We start from the raw sequence: 25,088 nt of genomic DNA, 5'->3' as shown, positions 1-25,088 counted from the left end.
TCTCTTTCCTGTGACCCCTCTGTGAGGGGATGTCCAACTGTCTACAGAAGGGCATTGGAGCTCCACTCCAGCACCCCACCCCACCCCCCATTCACAGTGGGCATGATTTTATTCTGGGTCTTAGATGCCTGATTAGGTTTCTTTCTTATAGAGTTAGCTCTGTGCTCTAGAATCCCCTCCAAGTCTATCAGAATTTGAACATATAAAATCTTAGAAATATGTAAGACATTGCATTCAGTAAAGCTCCTATTTTTATTTTTTTCTTTGGTAATACCTTGCTGTACTACAGATTGCTTATTGTGCTGATTAGAGTATTACACTTAGCAGAACTTTGGATCGATAATTATAATGACTCCACTATACATGCTTTTCCATTATGGTTTTTTTTATTTGCTTTTGTTGTTGTTTTTGGTGAAATGTATATTTTTTTCTCCCTCATATGATAAATTGCGTGTTACACTGCTGTCATTTCTTTGTGTAATAGATAATACAAGGGATCAAAAAGTTCATAGAAAAATGAAATGAAAAGATAATGTGTTTTTTCATGAACTTAAAAAAAACCTTATGTATAAAATATTAACCAAATATAACTCTGGTTTTAAACTTACCTGTTTATTATTAGTTTCCTCTAAAGTAGAACCCCCTCTTTTAAAAAATCTTTTTGACTCCTTCTTTCCCATTTTGAACCATTACAGATATTATTTAAGAAAGTACTAAAAGGAGAAGTAACCCCAGATCATCTTATAAGAATGAGTCCAGAAGAACTCGCTTCTAAAGAGTTAGCTGCTTGGAGACGAAGAGAAAACAGACATGTAAGATTATCTGCGCCTATGTGTTTGACTATATCAAAACCCATCTTTTTCAGTCAGAGGGTGGAAATTATGCAGAGCTAATTCATCAGTTTGCCCGCCAGCACAGGCTTTATTTTGTGCTGTTGATTAACTTCATTTTTTGATGGTTAACTTTTAGCCATCTAATTCTTAAATTTTTGTCTTTTATATTTCTGTATCTGTATAGCTTTTGTCTGATTCCTTCCATTGTCAGATCACCTGTTTTGTCATTATGTTTTATAAATTAGGATGAGGGCAATAACTGCATTGTTTTGTATTTTTTTGTAGTTGCAGTGACCACACAGAACTCAGACCTAACTCACAATTAGGGGAATTTATTAGGGGAATTAGCAGGTACACTGGTGGCATAGTTATGTGTTAGCCTGCTAAATACAAGGTCCGTAGTTCAAAACTTCCTGAGACTAAGTCTTTATCGGAAAAGACAGCCTCATCTTTCTCCCATGGAACGAGTGGTTGGTGGATTTGAACTGCCAACCGTGAGGTTAACATATAGACACCTAACTCATAATGCTACCAAGGCTCCTTGCCATTTAACAAATGGAAAATAAATTATATCCCTGTTTACTCCATTATCTTTCAGCTGCCCTTTACTATTTCTTGCAAGACCTCCTTTGTTTTTATGTTTTGTTGCTGAACTTGTTCAAATATGAATTATCATTACTACTAAGCAAACTAAGCTAGGAAATGACTGATACAGAATTACCTTATTGTTTTTAATATTTAAATATAATACCTTTTATTTTAGGAGCATAAGAGCAGCATATATCTCTTGTCTTTGTGACACCTACTAAATGATTAAATCAGAAAATAAAATTTAAAATATAAATACCATGTGTTTCATCGCTTTAAAAATTAAATTGCACTTTATTCATCTCTTGCTAATGTACGTGTCAGCTTCTCGGGGCTAGGATATAGGGCCCCATCACCAAAAGCAGTTTCTGTCATCTACAAGTATGCAGTAGTTTGTGGTACAAAAGATAAGCTAAAAATGAAAGAAAAAAAGTTCAAATTCTCCCACTTTTAGGTGAGCTGTCAATATTTAGTTACACACTTAGAAATACATATGTTAAATTGCGGGGTTTTATTTATTTGTGTTTCCTGTTAGACCATTGAGATGATCGAGAAAGAGCAGAGAGAAGTTGAAAGACGACCAATCACAAAAATAACTCACAAAGGTGAGATAGAAATTGAGAGCGATGCCCCGATGAAAGAGCAAGAAGCTGCCACGGAGATTCAGGTGAAAACCAAAATCAGATGTCATGCTATAGTGCTTTACTCATGAAGCGTCAGACAAGATTGACTAGGGTTCTTAGACTGTTTCATTGGTCTATTTTTAAAAATATGTTTAGAGTATGGTTTCTCGGTATGGAAATTGCATACAAGGCAATATATAGAGTGTTGCACACATACTTGCTAAACACTTGTAAAATGTAGATTACTGGGGTCTCCCATTGACTTCAAGAATTTTAGAAATCTTTAAGTGCTTTCTATGCAGAGTACGGTTTGAGAGCAGGTGAAGCCTTGGAGTATGTTAAGATTTTGTTTAAATCCCAGTAGCTAGCATTTGTTTTTTGAGGAAATAGTAAAAACCTATTAATGGAGCAGTCTGGCCTCGGTTCAAGTGTCTATGAACTAAGGCCAACCGAAAAGTGGATGAAGGGAGACGTCGGACAGGGCAAGATATGACAAAATACCCATTTATAAACTATCAAGGGCTCATGCGGGAGGGGGGAGCGGGGAGGGAGGGGAAAAATGAGGACCTAATGTCGGGGGTTTAAATGGAGAGAAAATGTTTTGAGAAACGATGTACAAATGCGCTTTACACAATTGATGTGTGTATGGATTGGGATAACAGTTGTATGAGCCCCTAATAAAATGTTAAAAATAAATAAATAAATAAAACTACTTTTCACACTTTTTTTTTTTGCTAGGAATCTACAGCCAATAAGTCATTGGAGAAAATAGAAGAACCTGAAAAGCAAAAAGAGGACATTGACTCCATGTCAAAAGATACCACCAGCCAACATAGACAGCATCTTTTTGATCTTAACTGCAAAATTTGCATAGGTATTGGGAAATTTTTCTTCCTAAAATGTTGACTTTATTTTGAAAGTGAGACACTTGTTTTTGCATACCAATATGTATAATTAGATTTTTGTTTCCCTTGTATTGGTTTTATGGGGTCACTGTTAATGAATCAAAACGTGAAGTTTGGAGGGGAAATGGCTATACAACAATACAGATTTTAATCTTATCTCCTCAACTGAATCATGTGCCTTTCTCCTCTTCCTGAATTCATTTCAAGCTGATGACATTCATAGTAACTAGAATGGGTTTCCCCTATGTTTTTGTAAGCACATACATATATAAGAAAGAATATTTGTAGTTATGCAGTATATCATGCTATAAAATATTATTTCATGTACTGATAATAAATTAAGATAATAATCTCAAAGTCTACTTCTGTAGCCCATGTTAAATATTTTGATATTTTATCTAAGAACAGTTAATACTGATTAAAGGGTTTTTAGCAGGCAAAATTATAAATAACATGATGAGATTAAAATTTTATGAAAATCTTGGGTTTTTGAATACAGGTTTTGTGAGGGTAAGTCAAGAAGTATTGGGACCAGAGTTCCAGCTTATACATGTTTGAGTTTATTTCAAACAAAGAATGCTTAAACATACTCCTACAATTGCTGGAAGGCTGTAGACACGTTCCCAGTAATGCACTTGTCTTAGTGGCCTCGGGGTGCCTTCAGGAAAAAGGGCCCAGGAGTTCTCTGGTGCCAGTGATGTCAGCTGAGAGAGTTATGGTGACTATTTTAGGGGGATTCTAAAGCGGCAATCTTGATAGATTTTTTTTGGAAGGACACAGGATGATCACAGGATTATTATGAAGAAGTTTTAAAAGAAATTTGAATACTACAATGGAGAGAAAAGGCCATGAAAGGTGAAACCAAGGAATTCTTTTCATCATGATAGTGTGCCTGCTCTTTCTTCAAGGGTAAGAAGGGCTGGCCTATAAGCATTTCACTGGGGAAAAAATATCCTATCTAGTACCCTATCTACCCAGTAGCCCTGATCATGTTCCTTCATTCTACTTGTTATTCCCAGAATGCAAAGAACATATAAAAAGAAAACAATTTGAGTCCCTCGAGAATGCCAAAATTGATGCTTTTATGTGATATATGAATGAAAGAGTGCAGAATTCTTTGGGGAAGATATTACAGAGATGGAAAACACAGCCTTCAGAAGTGTATATACCGAAATAGCAGATATATCAAGAGGCAAGAGATAGGGTCATGTTTTGATGTTTTCGTTTAATATATATTTCTGTGATTTTATACCAATACTTTTTTACTTACTTTCAAGTAAGTAAAAGAAGTTAGAAGTAAAAGTTAAAAGAGGAGATTGCTCATTTTAATCAGAGTGGTAGTGATGCAAATATGAATTAGTAGAAGCTTTGAGATACATAAGTTAGGTACTATTGATTAAGAGTTGAGATTGCTGTATTATGGTATAAAAATAGACATGTATCAATTGATAGACTTCCTTTTACCATCATGCTGAAGAGTAAAATGCTATAAATTAAGGAAATTTCCTGTGAAAGAAATAGCTGACGATGTCCCCCAAATTGTATTCACATATATTTTTAAATGGAAAGGATTGAGACAGTATAGTATTCTAAAAAGTAAATAATTTTCCCTAAAGAAAATTATCCATAGTGTTAAATTTTTTCTAAAGCACCCATTTTAATTGTTTTCTGGGGGAAATATTAATAAAAATACTTCTGTTATTTCTATATAGCCTTAATCATATGACAATATTTTAGTAAATTGAATGCTTGTATAGCACATTACCCAATGCAATCCATCTCTTGATCTCTTGACTGCTGCCTCCATAAGTGTTGATTGCGGATCCAAGCAAGACAGAATTCTTAACAACTTCAATCTTTTTTTATCATGATGTTACCTATTGGTCCAGTTGTGAGGATTTTGGTCTTTCTTACATTAGGTTGTAATACATATTGAAGGTTGCAATCCTTGATCTTCATTAGCAAATACTTCAAATACCTCCTACTTTTAGTAAGCAAAGTTGTATCATCTGCATATTGAAGGTTGTTAACCAGGCTTCTTCCTGTTGCTGAATTCTTCTTCAGATAGTCCAGCTTCTCAGATTATTTTACCTTAGCATACAGATTGAATAAGTATGATGAGAGGAGGATACAACCTGGATGCACACCTTTCATGATTTTAAACCAGGCAGTTTTCCCTTATTCTGTTTATACAACTGCTTCGTGATCCCTGTTTAAGATCTCCATGAGCACAATAAAGTGTTCTGGAATTCCCATTTTTAAGGCAATGCATAGTGTGTAATGCCCTTTTTGAAGATGAAAGTAATGCCATTCTCTTGAATCTCATTCTGACATGGTAAACTATATGATGGTCTGATTCAGAGTGGCCCATAGCAGTCTGTTCAGTTTACTAATGCATAGGATATGGACTTTTATGTGTTCTGTTTCATTTTTGATGACTTCCAACTTTTCTAGGTTTACATTTCAAATATTCCAAGTTTCTGTGAGAAATACACAACTATTTCTCCTCTTGTGAGTTGTGCCCCATCAGCGAATGAAGGTCCCAAAGGCTTTACACCATCCTTGTGATTATTATAGATTCTATTTCAGTCATATTTTGAGTGCTTTCAGACTTGAGGGGCTCATTTTTGGGTACTATTTATCTGACAGTGTCTCACTGCTATTTCTAAGGTTTTCAGTGGCTAATTCCTCTGAAGTGGACGGTGTATTTTTTCTTTGTAGTCTGTTTTTAACCTGAAGCTCTGCTGAATACCAGTGTCATAGCGTCCAGCATCACTGCAACACACAAGCTACAACAGTATGACAAACTGACAGACAAGTGGTGCCTCAAATTAGAAAAGAAATTAGGCTACTTATTTCATATTTAGGGATCCGTGGTTGGGACAGATGCTTAAGTATGTAACTACCTACTGAAAGGTTGTTGGTTCAAACCCACTCATTGGAACCTCGGAAAATTTTCCTGACAGCCTGCTACCAGAAGGTTGCTTTTGGGAGCAGCTCTGCTCTGCACACATGGAATCTTCACGAGTCGGATTCGATAGGAGCAAACAACCACATTACAGATTTACTTGTGACTGTTTTGTATTTAGACAAGAATACTTATATAATGAGGTGAAATGGGAGCTGAAGTATTTGTAGAATTTTGTACAATATATCAGAAATTGCATTTCAGTTAAATTAGGTTTTTGTGTGTCTAAAAAGAGGGCTGGGGCGCGGTGAGGACACTAGTCAGTTCCCTGTGGATTCTTAAATACTGGTTTACTATAACTCCTTAAAAGCAATAATGAGAATAAAAATTAATCAAGAAACCGAAGAATAACTTTAGGAAGTGAAGATTTATCAAATGGAAATTGCAGTTTTCAGAAATGTTTTATTTTGGTGTATTCTGATTTTAGGTCGAATGGCACCTCCTATAGATGATCTTTCTCCAAAAAAGGTGAAAGTTGTTGTTGGAGTATCACGTAAGCATTCAGACAATGAAGCCGAAAGTATAGCAGATGCATTGTCTTCAACCTCAAATATTTTGGCTTCTGAATTCTTTGAAGACGAGAAACAAGAGTCTCCAAAATCAACATTCTCTCCTGCTCCGCGGTAATTTTTTCTATAATAGTCATTTGTAGATCTTTTATCGAGTTGAACTTTGAGAACTTTATAAAAACAGACAAGTGACACATTTCTTTTGGAAAGTAGCCATAACGTCTTTTAAACTACTGGGAGAAAAGAATGACTTGAAAGTCAATTTAGAATTTTGAATATGTAGAGACTTGGCTTTTAAAACGTTTTTTTATTATACTCATTCCAAAAGGCAAGGAAACTTGAATTGTTAAAGAAAAATGGCCTCAAATCTCTGGGCCATAGTCTGCCTAAACCAAGCAGGAGACTGTGTACAAAAGATGTACGTAAATATGAGTATAATTTTGTAACAAGAAAACCTAATCTTAATCAGTAACCTACATGTACTTTGACTTTCTTGACATGCTAAAAAGAAAGAACTGATGATGTGCTAATTTTTAATGTCATTTTCTAGGCTTGAGATGCCTGGGACTGTTGAGGTTGAGTCTACATTCCTGGCTCGTTTGAATTTCATCTGGAAAGGTTTTATCAACATGCCTTCTGTGGCAAAATTTGTTACCAAAGCTTACCCAGTATCAGGCTCCCCTGAGTACTTGACAGAGGTACTGTGAATTTCTACCCTCTTGTCCCTTGGTGTATGAGCTTCTAAAACATAGTAGGTGGGGGGAAATATTTTTAAATAGTAAAATTCATAATGAAAATATTAACATTGATCCTAAAAGAACTTAATTACATTATGAATTCAACAGTAGATTTTGAAAATTGTAAAAAAAAAAACTGTATTCATGGAAAATTGTACCCACATGTCCCATGGCTTATAATATGTGCTTCACTGTGTCAGAGAATTGAAAATTGATGAAATCCTTGAGACTCTTGAACTAGAAACTGAAGCCACTCACAGAGGCCACCTTTCATCCAAATAATAGATAGACTTATAACACAAAGTAGCATCTGTGAGTACTGTTCACCCTTCAATCAACTCTGTGAGACCAGGCAGCATTACCCATAGGACAGAGAAAGGAAGAAGGGTCAGGAAAGTTAGATGAATGAAAATAGAAATCAACAGAATAGTTACATATGGAGAAAATATAATCAATGTAAAACAGTGATCAAATGGGACCCTAATTTGCTGTGCTTCCACCTAAAGAACAATAAAACATTATTTTTAAAAATTAAGAGTCTTCATAGATGAAATTTTCTCTAAGTACAAACGTAAACATGAAAGACTGACTTATGTATGGTTTTCAGTGTTAGCCCAACAGGAAGGCTTTTTATTGTTACATAGGTTTTCCTCTTGTGTTGATCTACATTCATGACTGTGGGCTAGTGCTCACTTGCCCATTCTTGTGAAATCTAGTGTAGACTGAATTTGAAGCGTTATAGGTAATTAGTTGCCCCATAAGATGAGTAAAATATTTAAAATAACCGATAGTTAAGTAAATAATTTGATGTTATTTAATGGCACTGCTTTTGATTTTTCTCATACTTCATGAGGAAAACAGGAACAGATTGGTTAAAATTTAAATGTTCTAACTATACAATTCTGAATTGGTCGTATATATAATTTTTTGATCTTATAAAGATTTTATATATTAATGTCTTTTCTGGACGATATTGTATTCCAATTAAATTTTATAACCTCTGAAATCTAGCCGTTGATGAGAAAGAGAGAATTCCCATCCTGAATTGTTAATGTGTTACGCTTACCGCTGCTTCCCTTTTTGTACCTATTAAGAACCTGTCGTGATTTCAGACTTTTCTTAATAGCTGTATTCTGGGCACATACTCAGTCAATTGAATCTGACACGAGGTAAAACCTAATGGTTATCCTGGTATTGTATTACATTGTTTGATTTATTTCCTAATATTTTTCTTACAGCTAAATTTGTGTGAATTGTAATAAGTATGTTCTGTGTACGTGATCGCTACTTTTTTTTTTTTAACCACAGGATCTGCCAGATAGTATTCAAGTAGGTGGCAGAATATCACCCCAGACAGTTTGGGATTATGTGGAAAAAATTAAAGCATCAGGAACCAAGGTAAGGAGAATTTTTTTCACTGTACAGGCACATGAGAATGTTTGGAACATACCATTCAGAGTTTTGGTTTAACTTCCCTTGTGGAAGGGAACTTTATTATTAATAGATTATTTTATAATTTATTCTATAATTTATTATAATAGATTATAAAATAATCTAATGGTTAGAATCAACACAGATTCTAAAACTACAAGATATGCCTCACAAAACTGAATAAAGCTGTTCACTAAATCTTGAAAAAACAAACAAACCACAGTGTTCCTTATTTTTTTGGTATTTTTTCTCTGTGGTTTATATCAGTGTTTTAGAAGGAATGCTTTAAAGTAAATAGTGAAAATGGCTGTGGAGTTTTGCCTTTCCTCACTTAGAGCTGTTTTGGTTAGCACACAGGTTGGTTAAGCAACTACAATAAAGAAACCTTAAAATATGTAGAAATCTATTATTTTCTTAGGTGAGGTAGGCTAGTCATTGTGGGTGTGAGTGTGGGTGTTTACACAGTTGTTCTACAAGATCATCCAGAGGTACCAGGCTCCATTTATTGCTAATTCTGCTATTTCCAAAAGTGTTGCCCAAACCAAAACTGACGTATCCACACAGAGGGGAAAAAACTGAGAAATGCAGGTCTAGTTGTTTTATGGGCAAGACCTAGTCATTGTCTTAATTTTTGTAACTTACATTGGCAAGAACTTAGCCATAGAACATTAAATCATTAGAAGAAATCATTTTCACACCCCCACCCACCCCCAAAGTACCTAGTATATTACAGTCATGCCCTAAATGATGTTTGTTTCGGCATTGCTTTTTTTTTTTTTTTGGTATAAGAAAGAGCTTTAAAAATATGGAACGCTTCCCGAATTTGCGTGTCACCCTTGCGCAGGGGTCATGCTAATCTTCTCTGTATCATTCCAATTTTAGTATATGTGCTGCCGAAGCGAGCACTAGGCAGTGCTTATAAATAAGTACAAACTTATAAATAAGTATATATCTATAGTCTCAAACCTTGTAAAATGATTGTATTGAAAATTTGATGTACATATAATGGTATATAGTAAAAATAGATGTTAGTTTGTGATACAACATCAAATCTACTATTACTATATTATCTAAAGGTATTTTAGGTATCTAAGTATTTTTTAAATGTTTCTGTACATATAAAGGTATACTGTATAAAGGTAGATTTCAAAAATTTCATGGAAAATTAAATTTAAAGGTGGTAGAAATGGTCCATAAACTTTTTGAAGATCCCTGTACTATACAAGGTTAAGTAAACAAATGTTGCTATTAGAGTTCCATTTTTACCCTTGCCTGCATAGGTTTAAGTCTAATAAAACATGTTCAAAAAATCTTTACACTCAGTGCATAGCTACAAACAAGTTCTTTCAACAATAATCTGGTCTTAATCTTATTTGAGTGCCTTCAAGAAAATAAGGAAAAAACTGTATTCAGAGTTACTAATTGAATATTAACAAAACTTAAGTGAACATTTTCCCAAACTTTGAAACAAGTTTTGGGAACATTGCCCCCATAAAATAGCAGGTTTTAGATGGATCAAAGGTTTTGAGGATGGTCAGGTAGACCTTAAAGATGAGCCATGAGAAAGAGGATTGTTAGTGTTGAAGAATGAACCTACTGACCGATGTCCACAAACTGGTGGAAGAAAATTGTAGGATTAGCATTGAAATGCTAGCTGCTGAAGTTGAGATCTCACACGGTTTGGCATTTTTAATATTAAACACATGAACTTGGCCTCTCAAGCATTTGACTTGATGGGTGCCGGAAAGGTTATGCAAAGATCAGTTTGCTTTCCCTCTTAAACAAATCGAAGTTAAGATAATGTTATGGAATTAATCATAACTGGGGACAAGTCTTCGATTTATACAATCTGGATAGCAAGATCCAGTCAAAACAGTGGCTTCTGAGCTAACCTACTGGGCTTGTTTAAATTCAAGGAAGAGAAATCAGCTCAGGTTATTGAACCTATTTTTATGGGGGGTGGGGGGAGATGCTAAAGAGGTAGTCTTAACAGAATTTTCTCAAGGACGTGGGACTATGACAGGACTTAGAAGGAATACATTTCAAGAATATGGAAAATTATGTTAGTGTGGAAAAAAAAGGGCAAGGAATCCCATTGAGAAATGTTTTCCATCATGACAGTGTACTTGCTCATTCTTTGAGGGTAGCAAGAACTTTGCATAGACCATGAGACACGTTAGCATATCTACCCTACTGCCCTGATAGAGGTCCTTCTGTTCCTAGAACCCAACACTTAAATGGAACATACTTGAGCTCCTTGAGGTACAAAACCTGCCATTTTGACTTCGTGTACATTGAAGGATGAGGAACTCCTCAGGGAAGGAATCGAGAGAGAATGCCAGCTTCAGAAACGCATAGCCCTCGGTGGAGGATAGATCCAGAAACAAGAGTTTCTCTGGTTTTGTAGCAGTACTTTTTGATTCACCCTTATTCTAAACAAACATTTGACTAGCTCACGTTAAATACAAAACTTGACCTGTTTGGACTTACGTACACATTTGACTTAAAAGACAGAATTAAGAATGGAACTCATTTGTAAACTGGGTATTCCTTTAGATATTACGGTGTTTGCCCAGCGTCCAAGTAATAGAATGTGCTATTTCATGGATCATGTCATAGACATTAAGTGATGGATAACTATGCAATAAAATTGAATTACTGAATGTTAATTTTCTACCTTATCTAAAATAGAATCCTCTAGTTTTTGTTTTGTTTTGTTTTGTTTTGTTTTAGAAGCTCTGGTGGCATAGTAGGAGGAGCTCTTGTGGCGTAGTGATTATTCATTAGGCTGCACTCCCCACACTGTCCGTTTGAAACCACTAGCAGTGCTGAGGGAGAAACATGGTGCTTCCTACTCCCATAAAGAGTTACAGACTCAGAACTCAACAGGGGCAGTTCTACCCTGTCCCTTAGGGTTGCTATGAGTCACTTCCGTTTTGGTGGTCTAGTGATGATGTATCAAACCCACCAGCCACTCCATGGGAGAAAGATGAGGGTTTCCACTCCCATAAAGATTACAGCCTCAGAAAGCCACAGGGGCACTTCTAGTTTGTTATTTTGTTCTATAGGGTTGCTCCTGGGTTTTTAGAGTTTTTCTTTAATAGCCCTAGTGGTGCAGTGTTTAAGCTCTAAATTGCTAACTGAAAGGTTAAAAATTTGAACCACTAGTTCTGTAGGAGAAAGATTAGGCAATCTATTGAATTACATAAATATTATAACCTTAGAAACCCTTTGGGGAAATTCATTCTATCCTATGGGATTACTATGAGTCAAAATCCACTTGCTGTCACAATAGTAGCAGTATTTTATGGAATCATCCAAAATATGAATAATTTTTACCCCAATAGTAGATTTTAGATTTTTAATTAGGACAGTGTTAGAAAACAAATATACTTGAAGCACTATTAAAAAGGTGTTACCACATCTAGTTGTTAATGGAAATGAGAAAGAATACACTTGAACATTTTGGAAATCATTCTTGAATATACCTATATGTTACTGCCCAATACTTTATAGTATTCCTCCATCTTCAACTGATTTGAACCCTATATAATCATTACTGAGATATACATATGTAATTTTTTTTAACCTAAAAGAGGGAAGTTTAGATGATGGAGCTTTTATGAAAGTCAGAGCACATTCATGTGCTTACTTCCGGATCCTGCATCAATTATAAACAGACCCAACAGCAACCCTCCCTCCCTTAATTGTACATCTTCATGCAAAAGCATTTATTTCTTACACTACGAAATCAGTAGCAATTTAGGGATGTCTTCTCTCTGAAACAAAGTAAAAAACTTAGAGGGAAGCAAAACTGTTCTTGAGCAAGCCAAATCATTTTATAAAGTTGTGGCCTCCGTTCATTGGAAATCTTTTCACCAAGCCCCTCTGTTACTTAAAAGCAGTCCCAGTAAGCTAGATTATCAATAGGGTTGTGTGTGTGTGTTAGTTGGGAGGGGAGTGCTATTAAATTGCAGTGTTCCAGGAACACGGGATATCTGTGTGTGTTAGTTGGGAGGGGAGTGCTATTAAATTGCAGTGTTCCAGGAACACAGGGGATATCCCCCCTGTGGAGCTTGCAGCCTTGGAAATGAGGTTATAATACAGCTGTCAGAAGTCTTGGGTTTCATTGACTTTGTCATCTTTTAGCCTCAGCGTCTTATGGGCAATGTTCGTAGGAAAAAAAAATCCATCAGAGGATTAGTAAAGACCTTTCTCTAATGGTTGTTTTCTTTCAATATTGATGTTTGGTAATAGCCATTATTATGAGATTTGATAGATGCGACTTTAACTTATTTTTTAAACAGCCATTTTTAATTTTTCTTGAATAGGAAATTTGTGTGGTTCGTTTTACACCAGTAACTGAAGAAGATCAAATTTCTTATACTTTGCTGTTTGCGTACTTCAGTAGCAGAAAGCGCTATGGAGTAGCTGCTAACAACATGAAGCAGGTTAAGGATATGTACCTTATTCCTTTGGGTGCCACGGATAAAATTCCACACCCTCTTGTGCCTTTTGATGGACCTGGTAGGTGTACATTTTAATGATACTGAATGATGTTTGTAAAGTGGGTGGTGCGACCCAAATGACAAATTTATTCTGTTTGCCTTTTTGACGTCCAGGCCCCTGAGTGGCTTGACTGGGACAAGTACCCTTTTGAGATAGTCTAGTAAGCTAGATGCAGAATTGGCCGTATAGTATAATGATAAAAAGAACTATTAATTGATGTTTTTGGTTTTTTGCAGGGCTTGAACTACATCGACCTAATCTACTGTTGGGCTTGATTATTCGTCAAAAACTGAAACGACAGCATAGTGCTAGTGCTAGCACTAGTCATACAGCCGAGGCTCCTGAAAATGTTCCAGCAGCATTGCCACCTGATAAAAAATGTAAAATGGAAGTTTCTCCAGAAGAAGCACCAGAGGAAGAAAATGACTTTTTCAATTCCTTTACAACTGTATTGCACAAGCAGAGAAATAAGCCTCAGCCGACTATTCAGGAAGACCTCCCAACAGCAGTGGAGCCATTACTGGAAATCACCAAACAGGAGCCACCCAAACCTTTAAGATTTCTTCCTGGGGTATTGATTGGCTGGGAAAGTCAACCTACCACTCTGGAATTAGCAAATAAGCCTCTTCCTGTGGATGATATACTTCAAAGCCTCTTGGGCTCTACTGGTCAAGTATATGAACAGGCTCAGCCAATGATGGAACAAAATATTATTAAGGAAATTCCATTTATAAATGAGCAAACCAATTCCAAAGCAGAAAACACCGATAAAATGGAAGTACCTGATGATGAAGCCAAGGAGGTAAAGGTCAGCATAGATAATCATTCAGAAGCTACAGATAATTCAGTAGTAGTAGTAGAAGAAGAAACATCAGTACTAGGGTCCTCTCCCACCTCTCTGGGGCCTTTAACAAATCTCAGTCTCAGAGGTAAACCACCAGATATTTCTACAGAAGCATTCTTAGCAAATCTGTCAATTCAGTCAAAACAAGAGGAAGCTGTGGAGAGTAAAGAGAGGACATTAAAAAGCCAGCTGCTGCAAGATCAGGAGAATACTTCACAAGATAACTGGACTTCAAATTCTGGCTCTCCAGGTAGGGCTAATGTAGGCAAAGGAAACGCTGATGGTAGTGTGAGTTGCAGTGACAGCCTTATTGCTAACCCAGCGAGGTCCCCACAGTTTATCAACCTGAAAAGGGATCCTAGGCAAGCAGCAGGACGCACTCAACAGTTAAGTTCCACAGAGAACAAAGATGGCGATAGTGGACAGAATGGAGAAAAACACACCCTGCCTGGCCTGCCACAGAAGGAGCACTTAACAGAGGAAACGAATATTGAGGAAAAATTGCCTTCTGTAGAGAAAACCGCAGGTGTTCAGCACAATGATAATTCAAGTGCTCCACAAAACTCATCTTCAATAGAAAATGAACACACTTCTCAAACAGAAAAAACAAAACCTTTACAGGAGGACATTTTAATGCAAAATATTGAAACTGCACACCCGTTACGAAGAGGATCAGCAGCAACAACGGCTCATTATGAAGTTGGAAGCACATGTCAATCAGAATTTCCTTCTAAAAGCATCACCTTTACCTCTCGAAGCACCAGCCCCAGAACAAATGTAAACTTCTCACCCATAAGGCCTCAGCAACCCAGTCTTCAGCATCTCAAGTCTAGTCCCCCTGCATTTCCATTTCCAGGACCTCCTAACTTTCCCCCACAGAATATGTTTGGATTTCCACCACACTTGCCACCGCCATTACTTCCTCCTCCAGGCTTTGGCTTTCCTCAAAATCCCATGGTTCCCTGGCCACCTGTTGTTCATCTGTCAGGGCAGCCACAGCGTATGCTGGGCCCCCTTTCACAAGCTACAAGGTATATAGGCCCACAAAATTTTTACCAGGTTAAAGACATTCGGAGACCAGAAAGGCGCCATAGTGACCCATGGGGTAGACAAGACCAGCAGCAGCTGGACAGGGCATTTAATAGGGGCAAGGGGGATCGCCAGAGGTTCCATAGTGATTCACACCACTTGAGAAGAGAGCGATATGAAAAGGAGTGGGAGCCAGATTCAGAAAGGCATAGACGCAGAGACAGAGGCCAAGACAAAGACAGGGATAGAAAAGGCAGGGAGGAAGGGCATAAGGAGAGGGCACGGTTATCACATGGTGATCGAGGGGCTGATGGGAAAGCAAGCAGAGAGAGTAGGAATGTAGAAAAGAAGCCAGATAAACCTAAGAGTGAAGACCATGAGAAGGACAAAGAGCGAGAGAAAAGTAAGCATAGAGAAGGTGAAAAGGATCGGGATAGGTATCACAAAGACAGGGACCACACTGACAGAGCTAAAAGCAAAAGGTAAAATAAGCAGGCGGTGTCAAGATTACATTTAAATAACTATTAGGTGTATCTTAAAAACTTTCTAAGGATGCCTGCTAGGATTGTGCCATCTTTAAAATTTCTCATCCCTGTGGTTTGGAGAAAAACAAACTGTTGGAGCTGGGCGTTCTGTACCATCCTTTCTTCATACCAACGGTATCTAGTTGTAGGGATTTAATATTTTTTAAAGTTTTACATTGCTGTATATTCAGAGATTTGTTTAATTAATACGCAATAAAGGCTTAGAAATTTTAGTTTTCTGTAATTGATAAATATGGTTAACTATGGATATATATTTACTGCCTCTAGTGAATGTCCTTTATATAATGACTAATTTGAGAGTAGTGTGTGCTCTGTAAGTTTGTTTTAAATTGCACTGTTTTAAAAAATACAAACTCGAGAGGAACTATGAAAGCCAAGCAACTTCATAATCAGATTATACTAATTATTTAGTTGAGCCATTTTGACCAAGAATCAAAAGTCTACGGAGTACATGTATTGCTTTAATCGGCACTCATTGAAGGCGCTTTATTACTATATGCTACAGCTTTGTAGTAGGCTCTTAATTTCCTTTTTTTGGCTTGTCAGAAACTTGAATACTTGAGCTTGTACATGATCTTGTGTTTTGCTATCCTTTATACTGTAAAATGTAAATATTTTAAGGGATATTTTGATTCCAAATATGATAAAAGACTTTCTCACCTATTTTGTGTGTGTGGTTTAAAATTCAGTAGTAAAATAATTCCTTTAAAGCTCTAAGTTCCTTCAGACATTGTTGTTATCTAACTCATCCAGTAGTATATAAGCCTAGCTATTTGTATCCAACATTTATTAAGGAGGAAAACAAGTACTTTTAAAAAAAACCTTAATTATAGGCCATTGAAGTAAGAGAACTGTTAATAAAGAACTGTTCATCTGTAGCCCACTTAATAGATATGCTTCTGAGACCTTGTACATCATTAGTTTGATACACTTGCTAGTCATTATAAGACCACAGAGCTTTTATTTAAGAGAAATATGTTGTGAATCTTTTTGTAAAATATGTAATTAACCCTAATCTGCTTCTGTGGTGACTGTACAGTTTCATATGCTGTTTGTTTGAAATTGAAAGCACATGCACTACTACCAATCCAGTTTTAAATAGATTTACATCCAACATTAAACATCTGCCCCGTGCAGAGGGGTCTCGGGGAGGAGATGAGCCGGTCAGGGTGCGATGTAACAACGATGAGAAATACAACTTTCCTCTAGTTCCCAAATGTTTCCTCCCAGCTCCCACTACCATGACTCGAATTCAACCTTGCAAGTCTGGCTAGACCAGAGGATGTACACTGGTACAGATAGGAGCTGAAAATACAGGGAATCCAGGGCCGATGAGCCCTACAGGACCAGTGGTGTGAGTGGTGAAACGGAGGGTAAAGGGAGAGTGGGTAGCAAAGAGGGAACCGATTACAAGGAACTATATGTGACCTCCTCCCTGGGGGACAACCGAAAAGCGGGTGAAGGGAGGCGTCGGACAGGGCAAGATATGACAAAATACAAATTTATAAACTATCAAGGACTCATGAGGGAGGGGGGAGCGGGAGGGAAGGGGGGAAAATGAGGACCTAATGTCGGGGGTTTAAGTGAAGAGAAAATGTTTTGAGAATGATGTACAAATGCGCTTTACACAATTGATGTGTGTATGGATTGCGATAACAGTTGTATGAGCCCCTAATAAAATGTTTTTTAAAAAATTAAATAACCAAACCTTAAAAAAAAGAAAAGAAATAAACATCTGTATTGATTGCTATAATTTACAATAACAGTTACCAAACTTGGGACTGAAAAAGAGAAACTAGTATTTTTACTTAACTGTACTATGGAAGAAAAATATATATAATGCCACAAAATTAAGATTGCCTTCCTAAATGGTTTAAAATTTAGAGCTTAAAAATAAGGTTTCAAACAGAATTAGCCTTACTATTCTCACTGGAAGGAAGAAGTAAAAAACACATTTTGTCTAATTTGCAACAATGTGAGATACCTCTTTTAAAAAAAGTCCCTACAGGGTTAATCATAGAAGTTCTGAAACAGGACTTGTATGCCAATAAGTTTGCTTAACTTTGGTCTCCTTTTCTTTTGGATAGTAACTTAGAATAAAAGTTAATCCACAAACAAAACCTAAGGTCAGTCAGCCGTCTTTTCACAGTCCTGAAGAAATAAATGCCAAGGTTTTATAAGAGAACATTGGTGTCTTAATTTCAAATATGTAGTCGGTAATACTGCTTTCATTGATTTATGTGGTTGGGGGATTGATGAAGCATCAGATTTCTTTTGCACGGTACAAGTAAAGATGAAAGGAAATTTTGATGTCAGATGGTAACTACCTGTTTATAGATTCTGTCATGCTTAATTTAATTTTTTTCTTTGCTTAATTAGATCTTGATAAGCTGTTAAGATAGGCAGACACACCCCTTCTTAAGGATGACCATTGCCTGGGGTTACAGGCTAGTAAATACTATAACTTTGTTAAGTTCTGATAAACTGGGGAGACGACAAAGAATGGGAGTATTGACTCAAGGCTTCCTTGTTAAGAAAGAGAAAATGATAAATTAATGAGTAGATCCAGAGACAGTCTTTACATTTCACCTATAGCTCACATTACACAGATAGGAATTAAATGAAGTTCTTTCAGTAGCTCCTGTTTTAAGGAAAACACTCTTTAAAAAATTGCTGTCTATTAAAATATGGGACCATTTTTAACCTCTGTTGAGTATAATATAGTACATAGTGTTCATACAAGTCCACCCCTTGTAATATTTGTGGCAATAAGAAAGCCTCTGTGTGCATATGGCAGGCCTTGTCTTCTACTGAGTGCTTTACATAAATCTTGCTTAGCTTAGGAAGTTGAAGTCTTAGAACCGAGGAATCTGGTACGAAAAGTGGAAAACTGCCTCAAATTAGACTGCTATTGACGGAGCTGGAATCCTGGTCTATTTGTTCCCTTAAACCCATGTTCTTGACTTGAGTAAAAGACGCTTAAGTATGCTTTTGTATAGACCCTTAACAACCCTCTTCTCCCTATCCCACCAACTTCTCCAAAACACTACTGAGCAGACACCTTCCCCTGCCAAATGAGCAAGGTAACCTTTTTCTTTTGTATCATAGATGTGCAGTTTGAATTAACCACATTTGTTTTGCTGCTGTGTCAAATTAGTGCAAGCTTGGTGCTTAAAACAACAGTACATTATTTAAATTGTGTAGATTGTAAGTCTGACATGGATGTGAAATGAGAATTCCATTTTCTTGACTTCTACCTTCTAGAGGCCACCACTGCTTCTTGGTTTATAATCCCTAACCTACCTTTTCAAAGCCAACAAGAGGGCCATTTTTCCTGTTTGTGTTTCTGATTCTCTCGACTTTTAAGAAAATGAGTTTACTCTCTTTTCATTTCACTCCCTTCTACTCCAGTACATCATCAAGGATGATAATCTCCCCATTTTAAGGCCAGTTGGTTAGCAACTTTTAATTCCACTTTGTCATGTAGCATATTCACAGTTTCCAGGGATTAGGACTACAGGAATCTTTGTGGGGCTGTTCTACCAAACACAGTTTCTGATTCACAAATTCTAACTTAGGTGTAGGTGAACCAGGGTTTTGTTTTGTTTTTTCAACTTATTTTAAATACATGTTGAAAAGAATAATGCCACAGTAGAAAATGGAGTGACAATTTACTTGAGCATTAATATATATGTCTACGCATGTGTGAGCAGAAAACCTGCCCTGGTGCCATCAAGTTGGTTCCAACTCCTTGACTACACAGAACAAAACACCCCCATTCCCGAGCCATCCTCATAAAGAGCACATTGTTGCTGTCACCGTGTCAGTCTCGGCGAGGGCCTTCCTCATGTTTGCTGCCCTTCCACTGTACCAAGCATGATGTCCTCCTCCAAGGACTGGTCTGATCACATGTCCAAAGTCTGTGAGACCCAGTCTCCATCCTTAAGGAGCATGCTGGCTGTACTCCCAAGGCATCAGTTTATCCTTTTATCAGGATTCTTTGCCAGCGCCATAATTGAACTACATCGATTTTTCTTAAGCCTTCCTTATTCGCTGTCCAACTTTCACATGTGTATGAGGTGATTGAAAATAACATCGCTTGGGTCGGGTATGCCTTAGCCCTCCAAGTAAATAAAGCCTTTGCTTAGTAGACTACCCAGTGCAGTGCATTATATGATCTCTTGACAGCTATTGCCATGAGCTTTATTGTGGATCCAAGTAAGGCGAAATCCTTGACAACTTCAATCTTCTCTATTTATCATGTTACCTATTGGTTCAGTTGTAAGGATTTTGGTTTTCTCTACATTGAATTCTACTCCAAACTGAAGGCTGTAATCCTTGATCTTCATCAGCCAATGTTTCAAGTCTGCACTTTAAGCAAGCAAGGTTGGATCATCTACATATTGCGGGTTAATTAAAAGTGGTGTTTTAGATTTTGGATATACCAGTAGCACTATTACCTCAAATTCTATTAAAATGAGAGGATTACTACTGGTATATAATGACTAAAAAGCTGGTAGCAAATCAGTTTTCTCCAAAAGCATTGAGTGCTTAATATTGATTACTATTGAAAAGTCCTAAGCACCCTGGTAAAAATCTTTCAAGAGGACAGTGGATGAGCAGGGGGAAAATTAGGTCAGTAGCTCTGTCTTGAAAATGAGTCATTTGTTTTCTTTCTACACCTGTACAACAATCACTGGGAGCCCTACTATAGGTACTTACAGGGCACCAAATCCAGCATAACTACCTCCTAAATACCATATCAGAATAATTCAGAAGTGTCTTAAGATGTTTCTTACTTTGAAAATAGATTTTCCTAAGTAATCCCCTTCCCTCCCCTGAGGGAATGTATTCTTTAAAAACAACTCCTTGGGTGGCAGATACTGAAAAGATGGCAGTTCAAAACCACCTGGAGTCATCTTTGTCGAAAAGCTTGTCAAAGTGTGGTCTGCTTTGAGAGGTCACCTTGGAAATCCAGCAGAACGCAGTTCCACTCTGCCAAAAGCAGAGAGGGGCGCTGTAAGGGGCTCTTAAATGTAAATCCTGCTGTTTCTTGGTATTTAGGCATTTCACCTTTGGAAAAACATCATATATGCATTTAACTTAAGAATTATAGTATTTGTGATAAAATAGTTCTAAAAGGTCTTTTAACCTTTTAAAGTTTTGTGCTGAAAAAGCATATCACGGGAAATCTACAATTTCATTTTTACTGGAATAGCCGGGGGAAAAAATGTTGATAATAACATTACGTGGTAAGGCTCTTAACAATCACAATGGAAGGGGAAAGAACAGTGACGTAGAAGAGACATAAAATCGGAAGCTCCTGATTATTCTCACTGACTTAGATCATTTCACCACTCAGATTTCTCCTACTCTGGAGCTGACATGAGTAACAAAGTCCTAATAAGAGGATTCCAGATAAAACGTGTTTAACCATGTCTGCAATAAATGGACGGCTGCACACGAGCAGCCCCAGGAATGCACTCACTCATCCTAGTGTCTCTAGGGAGCCTTCAGGACAGTAGCTTTCGAGCATCTGCAGGGCCGGTTCAAGGCAGACCGGTCAGCATCGAAGGTCATGGGGCCAGCTTTTGAGGATTCCAGGGGCCAGTCCTGACCGATTATTTTGAAAGATAAAAGGACATTCATGGGGGCTTATTTAAAAAAAAGTTTTAAGAAAATTGAAAATGACATGGTGAATAAAAGGCCAGGGAAATTGCACTGAATAAGGTATTTTTCGTAGCACCACATGCGCCTGTTCGTTCCTCAGGAGGAGCCAGGCCTGTTCAAGGAGGCGCCTCTAGGGAAGCTTGAGCCCATTCGTCTACACTCTTGTTCCAAAACTCAAAATGCATTCAAAAGGAAAATCACTCACGTCCCTCAGGGATGCCCAGACTGCCCTTTTACAAGGTGTAAATTGATGAGGAGCGCATCAGACTAGAAGGTAAGCAGCATAGACCTGGGCGACAGGGAAGCTAGATGTCCTTAGGAGGGCGAGGAGGGATCCCAGGAGGGGCTGCGGTAGATGATTGTTGCGGGATGGGGGGGTGGGGAGGGGTGGAGTAGGTGCTGCTTTGAGCTGTTAGATGCAGAGTTCATGGGAAGAAATGTAAACTCCCCCACATCTAATTCACAATTTTACAATTATTGGGAAAAAATTAAAAAGACTTCTTTGAGGAAAAATTAGAGGTGGAAATAGTGCCCCAGAGTATACAGATATGTATTAAGGATATTGAGAAATAATAGCTTCATATTCTGATCATTTTGTTTAATAAGTGTTTCTATGATTTTGTAGTGATAATTATTTACTTATCCTCATAACTGCACCTATGAGAGCTTTGAGTCAGATGGAAGGCACACAGAATTTTTAAAATGGAGGCTGCTTCTGGAGCCAAATTTTCAATGTGAACTCAGTGAATTTGACTGTTTTACCACACAATATATAGAAATCTAAACTATGCCAAGATTTCAGAGTTAATACATTAAAGCAATTCTATAAATAAACTTCATATTGGTACTATTGAATTTTGAGTAGTATCTTATTTGCAAAATAATGTCAACTATATTGGGGAAAATAGTTCACTTTTGTTTTGCCCAAAGGACCCTAAGTTAAACTGCTGGGTAGCAAAATGAGTTGAGCCTCTGCCTCACCTTGTTCACAGTGCAGTCCAGTGGTCCCTAGAGGGCAGTTGCAGGTGTAACCAGCAGGCAGTGAACTACAGGTTGCTCCTTTGCTGCACTGATGTGGAGGGTCGTACTCAGGATCACAGGTGGAATTGGTCTCTGTGCAGAATGGCTCTCTCCAACCAGGGGGACAGTAACAGCTGTAGGTGAGAATGCAGTTAAAAGGATTAGAGCATCTGAGCAGAGGTGTACCAACATGCTCTGAAGAACTGGTAATGCAAACAGTTAAATGCTCGGTCGCTAATGGGAAGGTTGGCACTTCAAACCTGCCTGGTGACTCTGGAGGATAAAAATACCTGGTTATCCACTTCAGTAAAAATTACTGACAAGGGAGGGGGAAAAAAGGAGCTGATAACAAGGGCTCAAATAGAAAAAAAATGTTTTGGAAATGGTGATGGCAACATATATACAAATGTGCTTGATACAATGGATGTATGGATTATTATAAGAGCTGTAAGAGTCCCCAATAAAATTATTAATTAAAAGGGAAAGATCACCCTGCACCACTTGGTGACTATGAGTCTAAAGCAACTCAAGAACACACCATATCACCATATTAACTTGGCAAATTGGACTCAGATCCCAAGGTATAAAATATATTGCACATCAAAGTTAATTGGATTGCTAGCTACCAAGATTCACATTTTTAAAAGAGAAGGGCCAATAACTGGTTATGTAATTACTGTACTCCCTTATCCATGGGTTATTCTTCAATCATATTAAGAATTCTAAAAGGTTGAAAGTTTGGAGCTAGTAAAAACAAACAAAAAACTGAAGAATAATTTCTCTTGCCATCATTAGTTCCTCTCCCAGTTGCCACATCCTCACTCACCTCAAGCCCAAAGTAAAGGGGTCCTGTCAGACCACTTGGTGAGTTTGAGATGCATTCCCGAGCATTGGTGAACATGCAGGCCTGGCTTCCTGGGCTGTAGGAAGAACTACAAACCCTTTAGAAGTGAGTCAAACGAAATTCACTTCCATGACCAATCCTCCAAATCAATGGGAGGAGCAGAAGAGTAAATGACAACAAAGGTAAATACTTATAAACACAGTCCTACAATAATAGTGGTAACAAGTATCATCAGCTAGTAGATTCATAGGTAGTCCGACCAGCTAAAGAGATGTGGAAAGGTGAATGGAAGTATGCATACATGTGAGTTTATATAGGTTTGGCAGAAGTTAGTTGTACTTGTATTTAATGTGCTATAAAGAGAGTCATAGGTACTGTAGAGCACACAGGGGACAAAGTTCTGAAAACTTCTTAGCCATAACCAAGTACCCTGAGGGAACGACACATTCAGCGGACATCTAGGTCCATGGTCTACATGCTACTTAGGTAAGAAGTGACTGGGGTCTTAATGGCTCATGAATGGCTATCTAAAATATAACTTGATTTCTCCTCATCTGCAAAGAAGAGTGAATAGCATCAAAGACTTAAATAATTAGTCCAAAGAACTCAGGGGCCAGGAGAATCCATCTTCACCACCCTATGAGCAGAAGCACTAGATGGTATCCAGCTACGACCACCTACTGCACTGATTAGGATGACAGTGGAAAGTCTGGTGGGAGAGGAAGAGAAACAAAATGTAGAACAAAATTGAAATCCAAGAAAATACCAGACTTACTTGTCTGATAGAGACCAGTGGAGCCACTAAGACTATGGCCCGTCCACATCTTTCAAGCCTGGAGCTAAACTTGCTGCTGGGGATCAGCTTGCAGCCAAACAGTAGACAGGCCTCTGCAGTGACTGACACTCAGAAGGGAGGTACTCTTTGGTACAGTCCCTCAAACAAGATGGAAATAGCATCCTTTGCCCCCAGAAACATAGATTAGAAGGTAGGAAGACCCACAAAGAAGGATGATTGGAGCAGGGGAACCCAGGGAAGAGGCTGGAAGAGTGCTGTAACAAACACACACACACACACATATAAATTGTTGGATGAGAAAATAACTCGCTCTGTAAACTTTCAACTAAAACTACAAAAAGAAAAAGAAATTGTTGACTATCTGAAATTTGAATTTTACTGGCCATCACCTATTTTTGTTCTCTTTCAAAATCTGGTAGCTCAACACTAAAGGGCATAAGAGAGAAAGAATTAGCTGCAAATCTCTGCCACGCCTGGAGAGCTCCACATCATCTGACAATAGTGCTGGCCAAGGAGTGAGACACAGAGCCAGAAACCTGTACATTGTAGAAAGACCACAGAGCACAACACACCTGTCCCCAGACCTTTCATTCATACAGAGCCCAGAGTGAGTCAGGACAGTCTTGAAGACTAAACTATTAATTAGTATACTCAAGTGGGCTATTTGAATTAATGAGCTGAGATTGTATATAAAAAGTAAAGCATCGATTTACCAAGAAAAGACAGTCAGTTGCAATCTAGTGGTGCAGTGGTTAGGCACTGGGGTACCAACCAAAAGCTTGGCAGTGCCAATCCACCAGTGGTTCTTGAGAGAAAGATGCAGCAGTCACCATCAATAAAAAGGGCAGCCTTGAGAACTCTTAGAGAGTCGGACTCTGTCCTGAGAGTCGTCAGGAGTCAGAACGGACTTAATAGCACAGGTATAAGTATTAGCTAAGAAGAAGCAGAGTATTCAACAAGTTTCCCATATTTTCACTCAGGACTAAGAAAATACTACTTCCACTGAACGGGGTTTAAAAGGGAGGGGAAATTAAAGAAATAAATGCATACGCCCATAAATCCTAGGTCCCACTCGTTTGCTCTTCGGTCGTGGCAGTATACTATATGTACTAGTCACTTACGGACACAGATGACATTACTAGCACTGCTGGGGGTGCTGAACGCATCACCAAGAGCATCGTTTCTCATGTGAGCAAGGTCAAGACAAAGAAAACGAAACTATCTGTTTTTTATTCAG

At 37.7% G+C, this 25,088-nt stretch overlaps 1 protein-coding gene and 1 non-coding gene across 6 annotated transcripts in view; one reads left to right on the top strand and one right to left on the bottom strand.

Annotated features, from left to right (window-relative positions):
- Positions 1-16,184, top strand: part of PHF3 (PHD finger protein 3) — an 80,668-nt gene extending 64,484 nt beyond the window's left edge. For all 5 annotated transcript variants that reach the window (XM_045294790.1, XM_004696327.4, XM_045294792.1 and 2 more), the window contains 8 exons: positions 696-812; positions 1,957-2,088; positions 2,783-2,918; positions 6,345-6,540; positions 6,977-7,124; positions 8,472-8,561; positions 12,926-13,121; positions 13,340-16,184. In XM_045294790.1, the coding sequence (XP_045150725.1) occupies positions 696-812; positions 1,957-2,088; positions 2,783-2,918; positions 6,345-6,540; positions 6,977-7,124; positions 8,472-8,561; positions 12,926-13,121; positions 13,340-15,462 (3,138 nt within the window). In that variant the 3' untranslated portion in view covers positions 15,463-16,184. The remainder of the gene's footprint in view (positions 1-695; positions 813-1,956; positions 2,089-2,782; positions 2,919-6,344; positions 6,541-6,976; positions 7,125-8,471; positions 8,562-12,925; positions 13,122-13,339) is intronic.
- Positions 9,394-9,500, bottom strand: LOC115871212. Its single transcript, XR_004047165.1, has one exon. It is a non-coding gene; the product is annotated as a U6 spliceosomal RNA (small nuclear RNA).
- Positions 16,185-25,088: the final 8,904 nt, after the last annotated feature.

Source organism: Echinops telfairi, unplaced genomic scaffold (genome assembly GCF_000313985.2).
Source record: "Echinops telfairi isolate 266 unplaced genomic scaffold, ASM31398v2 ScPeMD7_3533;HRSCAF=4204_1, whole genome shotgun sequence".
NCBI classification, from domain to species: Eukaryota; Metazoa; Chordata; class Mammalia; order Afrosoricida; family Tenrecidae; genus Echinops; species Echinops telfairi.
This window is presented reverse-complemented; position numbering and strand designations above follow the sequence as displayed.